The 9,347-nt window shown below is 48.0% G+C and overlaps 1 protein-coding gene across 2 annotated transcripts; it reads left to right on the top strand.

The window, feature by feature from the left end:
- The first annotated feature begins 828 nt into the window (after positions 1-828).
- On the top strand, positions 829-9,018 carry SHOX2 (short stature homeobox 2). 2 transcript variants are annotated; one of them, XM_036243756.1, is made up of 5 exons: positions 829-1,180; positions 4,141-4,349; positions 6,763-6,820; positions 7,119-7,207; positions 8,761-9,018. In XM_036243756.1, exons 1-5 carry the CDS (start codon positions 829-831, stop codon positions 9,016-9,018), a joined length of 966 nt encoding a protein of 321 aa, XP_036099649.1. The 2 variants fall into 2 exon arrangements, with proteins under 2 accessions (XP_036099649.1, XP_036099647.1); XM_036243754.1 differs by having other exon boundaries at positions 8,725-9,018.
- Positions 9,019-9,347: the final 329 nt, after the last annotated feature.

Raw genomic sequence — 9,347 nt, 5'->3', positions numbered from 1 at the left:
TTAGGGGTTCTTGTCAATCCTGGATTAATGGCCAAGTGCACAGGCGGCCGAGGGTATCTGAAAACCCGAACGAACGGCCTGGGACCTGCCTCCTCTTCCTGGCCCCCCGCCCCAGTCCCCCTTCGCTGCCCTCCCACTCCAGACTCGGCTTGCCTGGACTCTCTAGTTTAATCAATCTCAATCTCAATCTCTCTCAATTTCTCTCTCTCTCTCTCTCTCTCTCGTCTCTCTCTGTCTCTGTTTCTCCTCCCCCCTTCCTCCCTCTCTTCCTCTCGCTCTCCCCCCAATCCCCACTCCCACCTCCAGGTAGTGGCGCGGGTGCTTCCCGGGAAGGGGCTCCCTCCGAGTTGCGAAGGGAGGTAATTTACTCAGAACAAGGGGCCGCCTTTGCGAAGTATAAATAGTGAGACTTCAAGCGCAGCGTTGCTATCAGATCTGAACTCTCCGCAGGAAGAATTGTCAAAGATCTTAACATTGAACAAGCGCGCTCCGGCAGGGAAGCATCAGTTCATATTTCCCTCTGCCGGCCCCCGCCCCTTCCCTCTTCCTCCTCCTCCCCCTACCACCCCCCCACTCCTTATTCCTCCTCCTCCTCCTCCTTCTCCTCCTCCTCCTCCTCTTCTTACTTCTTTTTCTCCTTCTAGTTCTCTTTCTTCTTTCTTCTCTTCTTTTTCTTCTTTCTTCCTCCTCCTCCCTCTCCACCCCCATCCCCTGCCCCATTGATGTGTTATTATTGGGGGGGCTGGAGCAGTAAAAAAAGAAGAAGGAAAAAAAGAACGGGGCTTGGCTGTAAGAGGTTGAGCGCGGGGCTGACGGGCATCGGCGGCGATGGAAGAACTTACGGCGTTCGTCTCCAAGTCTTTTGACCAGAAAGTGAAGGAGAAGAAAGAGGCTATCACCTACCGGGAGGTGCTTGAGAGCGGGCCGCTGCGCGGGGCCAAGGATCCGACCGGCTGCGCGGAGCCGGGCCGCGAAGACCGCAGCAGCCCGGCAGTCCGGGCGGCCGGCGGAGGCGGCGGCGGAGGAGGAGGCGGAGGCGGAGGAGGCGGAGGAGGCGGAGGAGGTGCAGGAGGAGGAGGAGCAGGCGGAGGAGCTGGAGGAGGGCGCTCTCCCGTCCGGGAGCTGGACATGGGCGCTGCCGAGAGAAGCAGGGAGCCGGGCAGCCCGCGGCTCACCGAGGGTAACGGCCTGACCCCCGGCCGCGGTTCCCCTTCCCGCCATCCTGACTCCTCTTAGGAGGGAGAGGACCCCGAGGCCCAGAGGGGTGGGGAACGGGACGCGGAGAGGGCCCTTGGATCCCAGTTTGGAAGCTAGAGTGATGATGGAGGGGTGGGGGTCCCGTGGTGTGCACCGTCGTGGGTGGGGTCCGAGTGTCTGTGGGGAGGGGGCGTGTGGGGTTTGTACGCGCCCTTTTCAGATGCTCCCGCTATTCCCATTCCACCGAAATGCAATTTTCACCAGCAGGAGAATGGGGCCTCAGCTCAGACGGCCCGCGGGTGAATGGAGAAGTTTGTGGGATCGGGTGCGGGCAGGGGTACTGGCAGCAGCTGGGCCAGGCGTAGGGATTACGGTTAGCACCTAGCGCCTTTTCTAGGGGAGAAAGGAGAGTGAGCGAGAGAAAATGTCACCCTCGAGTCGTCCCCGGGTTTCCGGTCACTGCTAAAAACCACTAGAACTCTAAGACCCTGGATCCCTGGATCTTGGGGGCCAAACTTCCCATTCTCTTTGAGCTATGAAGGTAAAATGAGGCCTAAGCAGCTAAGGTCCAGCCTGTGCTGTTTCTCTTGGAAGACATGTTAGGCTCCTTTTTTTTTTTTTTTTTTTTTAGTTTGTTTTTCAATATTTCCACAATTCTGGTACTGCTTCGCATCATCCAGTACTCTGGTTTTGTGCGGGGAGAATCCTTTGGTTCCAGCAAAGTGTTAGGAAACGGCTTTATTTAAATGGCAAAGCGTGCTGTACCAATTCAAAGGAGTTCAACAATTAAATTAATTTGGCACTTGGTCCCTGCAGTAACTGGTGTGCTGCCATATTTTTCCAATTAAGAAAATATGTGACATGCGTAGAATCACATATTTAAGCAAGCAATTAAGTTGTTTATAACACGGCCTGTTCCTGTTTAGGCCAATAAGTGGAAATTTGGGGGCGAAATGAAGATTATATTAAGTCTATTAATCAACTGGAAATGTGGACATCTTTTTCTTTGAAGTCCCAAAAGTTTGAAAGGTATCCATTGTGGATGACACGAAATAGACAGCCTTCTCACCCCTTTGGTAGAATCTGGAAAATGTGTTTTCATATTTAAATTCTATTACATTAATGAAAATATTTTCTTGTTAACTTGGCTAGAATGTTTTCTGTAATGTTATCCACTTCCTTCCCAGAGGAAGGACACATGTCCACAAAACGAACTCTGAGAACTAGAAGTGCTGGCATCACTTAAGATCACTATAGTAAGAATGGCAGGCTGGGCTGAGATCTAGAGGCTCTTCTTCTTCCAGACCCGGCACCAGGTCCTCCTAAATTTGGCAAGGGTTGGCATAGCTGTCTGGTGGCTCAACGAAACCTCCTGCAGCCTCAGTGAAGCCGCAGCTCAGGGCCCTGGGTACGCCAACGCGAGAGACCGCAAGGTTAGGGTCTGGACGCAGAGCAGGCGCAGTCTTGGGATTATTAATTTCCAAGCTCAGGACAAGTATTAATTTCTCTGCAGGCCGGCTCTTCCGGAAATTATTTTTAACTCCCATACTGATCGGGAACCTGGGATGGGGAAAACTGCAAACAACCTCCACTATCCAAACTCAGCTTTGACACTTTAAAAAACCAGGTCTCGGACTCAGGTGCAGAGGATGAAGGTGCCAGAGGACAGCTTATGTTGTTGATAGGGTTCCCCTGATCACTGCCCCTTGGCCTTAATATACAGGGGTTGGCAAAAGTAGGTATACGGTTGTGAGTACGCGAAACACGTTCCTGTATTATTTATTATTGTATTATTTATTTGAATTACAATTGTAAGCCTACTTTTGCCTACCCCTGAATATATCCATATCCCTTGGGTGTCTGTGTGCTCATATTTGCAGAGCTCCTGTTTTTAAAGGGAGGAGAAGGAAGGACAGGAAAGTAGCAACGGATGTGTGCAAACCCAAAGCAGAAAAATGCATATTTTATTAAACATCCGAGCTGGTGGATGCATGAAAAGGCTTTGAGCAACCAATAGAAACCGAGGATCGCGAATGTTCCGCTTGAACCTGTTGATCTCTGTGGGTCTAAGCGTTTAGGGTCCAGTCGGCCTTTCCAATGGGGAGAAACAAGGAGAGAACAGAGGCAGCGGTCAGTTCCGCGAGCCACCGGAGGCTGGTTTTATTTCTCTCGCCTTCTGGCCCGGCGTGGGCGGCGAGCCCTCCAGGCTGCCAACATGGCGTGGACGCCTGTGCTCAGGCGACCCGGGTCCGGCAGGGGGAACGGGGGACTGCCTGGCGGCCTGTGGGCTGTCTACGGGGTTTGGCCCGAGCCCTGGGCCACCGCCGAGCTCCCAAGGATGCGACTCCCGAGAACGCGCAGCCCAAGGGTCTTGTTCTCCTGCTGCGACCCTTTGGTCCAAATGTTACCAAATTAGACCAGCAAGTTTGAGAGAGACAGAGAGCCATCCGCGGACAGAGCTGGCCTGAGAACGGCCTAGCACTCTGAATGGCGCGTGTGAGAGCCAGAGCGTGGCCTCATCGCACCCTTCTGCCCCGACCGCATTCGGTATCGGGTGGGGCGCGGAGCTTTGATTTCTGTGCGTGCGTGGGAGAGTGAGTGGGGGAAAGGGTGAGTGAACTGGATTTGTGTTCGCAGGGGAGGGCAGGGAAATGTGGGGGAGCATAGTGAGGTGAGCTGAGGCCACAGTTGTGGAGGGCATGGGTGGGTGAATGCCCACTTGCCCGCGGGCGGCCACCCAGAGTTGATCTTTGTGCGTCTACAGGATCCTCATCCTCTGGGTCGGGTGAAGGACTGAACAGGAACTCCGGAAGGGAGCAGGATCCTACATCGTTCTTGAGACAAATCTAGTTAATGGGAGTTGTTGTGTTTTTATCTGTGTGTGTGTGTTGTCGTGTGCGCGCGTGGACGTACGTGTGGTCCTGTTCGTGGTGCCCTCTTCAGTGTCTCCGGAGCTGAGGGATCGAAAAGACGATGCAAAAGGGATGGAGGACGAAGGCCAGACCAAAATCAAGCAGAGGCGAAGTCGGACCAATTTCACCCTGGAACAACTCAATGAGCTGGAAAGGCTTTTTGATGAGACCCACTACCCGGATGCCTTCATGCGTGAAGAACTGAGCCAACGGCTGGGGCTGTCGGAGGCCCGCGTGCAGGTACCTGGCTGTGAGGAGGTCAAGGCAAGGCCCATGGAGGGAGGAGGGACAGGCCTGGGGTTGGAGAGGCGGCTTTTGGAACACACACCAAGGGTGCAGGTCGAAGGGACTGGAGTGGAGTGAGAAAGGAAGGGATGTCTTAAATAGAGGTCTTATTTTCCAAAGTAGATCTTAGTCTTAACCCCCCCCCCCTCTTTTTTCCCCCTATCCCAACATATGTTCCCAGCAGAAGAAAGCTGTGCTGGGCTTGCTCCCAGAGTTTCTATAAACCACACCCCCCTCGCCTCATGATGCCTTTAATGTGGTTTAATCCTAATGGGCCTACTTTTATAAGCCTTAAAAAAAATCCCACAGAAAACGTTTTATCTTCTGGATGCCTTAAAAGTTACAACGAATATTTTGTTCGCTGGAGTTGGGTTTCCTTGAGGGTGTGCTCTGGGGTCTAGGTTTGCCAAGCGGATATGCCAATTAGGTTTATAGATGTACAGACTATAAAGAAAATTAGCAACTGTTAAATGCAGAAATTTACAGTCTGCCGTTAGCAGTCGATCTCAAACTGTGTGTGAAACAGCGGAGAAATAAATGCATTTTGGTCACTCTTTGTTCCCTCACTTAACCAAAGCAGGGAAGATGAACCTACAGAAATTTGATTTTAAAACAACCCACAGATCTTAATGTTGACATTTTCAAAGTTTGACACCCCCCCCCCCCCCCCCAGTGAGTACCACATTCAATGATATTAGGATTGGAGTAGTTTGTTTTTGTTTCTGTTTGTTTTTGTTGTGTGTTTTTTCCCATTGGTCCTGAGGGTGAGTGTAATGGCAAAAGTAGGCTTTGGGGATGGTTAAAGTGAAAATTTATATACATACATGCATACATATCCTAGGCTTATGGAGAACAAATTTAAATGTTTCAGACTGTATTTCGCTCAAATAATAAAATAGGAGAAAATGATGGTCATTATTTGTTTGAACACATGGAGCAGTTTTAGGCCTGAACATCTGCAGCTGTTACAAAGTATCACTGTAACAGATACTCCCTGGGTCTCTGGGCACAGAGACCACCATCTGCAGCGAACTATGCAATTCTTATGGGGCTTCCCCGAATCTTGTAATAGGATCAGGACAAAAACAGCAGTGGAGTTGAAGGGGGAAAGTAATAATAGGCTGCCTTGGTCATCACAGCATCAACAGCGGAGGCTTCCTTTTTAAGCCTCTCCTGCTTTGCTCTGTGTACTGAGATCTCTAGAGGCTCAGCAACCCCTTAAAGACATGATGATAATTATTACAGTTATGAGTATTAGTATCTCAGTTCCAACTCTACTAGGGGAAAAAAGAGGCAAGAAGCCTCAGGCCATGTGAGTTACACAAAGGATGCCACCCTGGCATGAAATCTACCCTTCTATTACACTAAATGGCAGGGGAATTTTTGAAGATTTACATTGACTATGACACTTGCTTTTAAAAAGAAGACAAAGCTTAGAAACAGTATTTTACTTTCATATCTTTTAACATTAATTTGTGAATCAGTCAATATGCTGTATTATTGGAACATAAAGCTTTATTTGAATTTTTAAAAATCTGTCATATGGCCTCTAAAAGTTGGCAAGCTTATTTAAGAGGTAATATCTGGGAGAAGATAGTATCCAGGAGTACTTGATTTATATACTACCCCCCTTTCACAGAATATTCTTTTTTTTTTTTAATCAGAAGAAGTGAATTTTATTGCTGGTCTTTATTTTTTTCATACTTAAAAAATATTTTTGAGCTACTTTCTGGATGCTTCTCTACTACCCTAACTTCAGGCATGGGCTATTTCTATAGAAGCAAATTAGATTATCATGATAATAGCACAATTATTCTGCTACTGTGTTACACTCTGTTGCACAGAGGAACAGAGAAATTCTAAACTTCTTTGTAGTGAGGCTTTTATGACACTAATTACCTCTTCCCCCACTCTTATCCCTCTCCCTCAGCCCCCAGGAAAAAAAAAAGAGTCACTATTTGCTTTGGTGTTTGGTTTTTCTTGAAGATGAAGCTAATTAATATTACAGGCTATTAATGAGCACATTCGTCTCAGGTCTTACTAGGCAAACATCTAAACCCATTATCACTTTGGTATCAGGTATCAGTGAGAGTTTTAGGCCTTGGGAACTCTGTAATGTGGAAAGATGAAACCAGGACTAAGCAATTTATCAAGAAACTATCTTGCAAAAGTCTATGAAATCTATTTTTGTTATTAATTTGCATTTTTAACTTTGGAAATTGAGATTGTTCTATTAATTCAAAGATTGTTTTACTATATCTCCTAATTCGTGCCTAAAACTCTACTCTTTTTTCATCATACTTTTGTAATTAAAAACATTTTTTTTAGTCATAACATCTAGCTTTTATATTTTCCCTCCAATTTGTAGGTTTGGTTCCAAAATCGAAGAGCTAAATGTAGAAAACAAGAAAATCAACTCCATAAAGGTATGCATCTTAAAGAACATTTAGTATTCTAAGTAAAAAGAGAATGGAGAATAAGGTTATTACAAATACAGAAAAGTCGTCTCAAAGATAACCATGGTTCTTACTTAAAAATCTGCTCTGAATGCATTTAATGAGAGTCCTAAAGTTTGGGTGTAAATTATATTTATTTTAATTATGGCAGTAGTTTAGGGAGATAATAGATTATTTCTAAAGAAATTAGTTCTGTCTTGGTACTCTGGAAAACAGTGCTGGAAGTATTAAACTCATTATTGTGTTTTCTTCCCTCATTTTTTTGCAGGCGTCCTCATAGGGGCTGCCAGCCAGTTTGAAGCTTGTAGAGTTGCACCGTATGTCAACGTAGGTGCTTTAAGGATGCCATTTCAGCAGGCAAGTACAGACCAGTTTCAACCTGTATTTAACTGTAAAAAGACCTAGATGCTTGCTTGAACTGTTGAACATCTCCCTCTCTCTAAGCCCTAGTGTTGGTGTCCATGCAGTTGGAGAATCAATTTTGAGATGATATAGTGAACCTACCCCCCTTTAAAAACCTATAGAGTGTCAAGGGCCCACATGTCTAGTCCTTTCTGTCCTCATGGGAAACCCACAGATGCCTGAGGGCAGTAACCAATCCTTTAAAAATGCACTAAAGATTAAGCTTGGGGAGAGGAAGGAAAAGCCTTTTGATTAAGATTTTGTCAGGTCCAATACAGAGGTTAGTCCTAAAGTGCTTCTAAGGCAATTCTCTAAATATTTTTCTCAGTATTTTCTACCTCTTAGTCACATTAACTATCTCTGACAGAAGAAAAATAAATAAATAAAAGTACTCTCAACTCAGACTTGATTTTTTTTTAAAGCTGTCTACAAATAAAGCTTCATCTCTGGTAGAGAAGGAAGCCTTGCCTTGGTCTTCCCAGGGATGCCCTGCCTCTGCAATGCCTTTCTTAGCCATCAAGACTACATTTAAAAGGACAGCCTGCAGCAATGATTTAATCCTGGGAAATCTCAGTGCTCTGAACTCCCTGCTTTTCAAGCCTAAAGGCGCAATCCTTTCCCAACCAGTGCCTGAACTACCTCATCCTCAACCAGAACCCCTGCTTGGTAGGACTGTGAAGTCATGAATTAGCTCTCAGTTGCCAGTGCCCTGGACTGGGGAGACACATGTGTGCGCCAGTGTATTGAGGGTTAGTGTTAGGACATCTTAGCTTTCTTGGCACCACTGGATTCTGGTATCTTGATGCTAGACTTTTGAAGCCAGAAAAAATGACTGGAGAAAGAGGGGGGCGTTCTTAAAAGGAGACCCTTATTTCTCAGAAGGGGATCTGTAGGTCTGCAGCATCAGGTACAGTAAAAATTCAGAAATTCATACTCCAACCTAGACCTTCTGAATCATAATCTGCATTTAAACAAGATTCCCCAGGTAATTCTTACAGCAGTACTAACAGTTGTGCTAATTGTGATGAAGATGCAGTAACTTCCCTTAGTGACATACAAAGTTTTGTGGTTTGCTTGTTGGTACTTCAGTGCTTTAGTAGTGAGGTAAGATGTATATGTCTACATATACAGAGTGGAGGATAACTGGTTCTCACCCCGTTTTGCCAATACACCATTGTTATTTTGAGGAAGGTGATGTTTTATAACAATAGCAATGTCACCCTCTTAATGGGCCCAGCTCCCGAAGGGGCAGACACATTCCTGCAGTCCTGTGTCCCCTGGGCCCAGGGAGATAAGTCTCGCTCTGTGAGTTGAAGAGACTCATGGGCACTGGAGTATCCCTGTGGCTCCCCAGATTCAGTAACTGACTGAGAAGGTCAGCCAAATGCCCCTTTCCTGCCCCCCGCCCTAGCCTTCCACTGAGCCAGGCTGGACGCCGTTAATGCTCTGTTTCTATTCTGTTGTCACCCTAGGATAGTCATTGCAACGTGACGCCCTTGTCCTTTCAGGTTCAGGCGCAGCTGCAGCTGGACAGCGCCGTGGCGCACGCGCACCACCACCTGCACCCGCACCTGGCCGCGCACGCGCCGTACATGATGTTCCCGGCACCGCCCTTCGGACTGCCGCTGGCCACGCTGGCCGCGGACTCGGCCTCTGCCGCCTCTGTTGTGGCTGCCGCCGCCGCCGCCAAGACCACCAGCAAGAACTCCAGCATCGCGGATCTCAGACTGAAAGCCAAAAAGCACGCGGCCGCCCTGGGTCTGTGACTCCAACGCCAGCGCCAATGTTGCGCCTCCAGCGCGGTGTGCACCCTGCACGCTCTCTGCGCTCCGCTGCTTCTCCGTTACCCCCTCCGCACTTCCGAAGCCCAGCCTCTTTCCTCCTGGCTGATCGCCCCTTGCCTGCTTCAGCATCTCGGACTCGGAGGGCAGGATTCCGCGCGGCACCTGCGATCCCACAAAGCGGATCATGCAACTCAGTCGCTCCTGATCATTCACCTTCCCATGGGCCTAAAATTCAGCTTTGTAGGGGCGGGTTTGGGGAAGTCTGGAGAGAGATTGGGCAAGGGAGTGCTGGGACACCATAATGTGGCTCA

The sequence above is a fragment of the Molossus molossus genome, unplaced genomic scaffold, assembly GCF_014108415.1.
Source record: "Molossus molossus isolate mMolMol1 unplaced genomic scaffold, mMolMol1.p scaffold_m16_p_5, whole genome shotgun sequence".
In the NCBI taxonomy this organism is placed as follows: Eukaryota; Metazoa; Chordata; class Mammalia; order Chiroptera; family Molossidae; genus Molossus; species Molossus molossus.
Note: the sequence above shows the minus strand (reverse complement) of the source record. Positions and strands in the feature narration are given on the sequence as shown.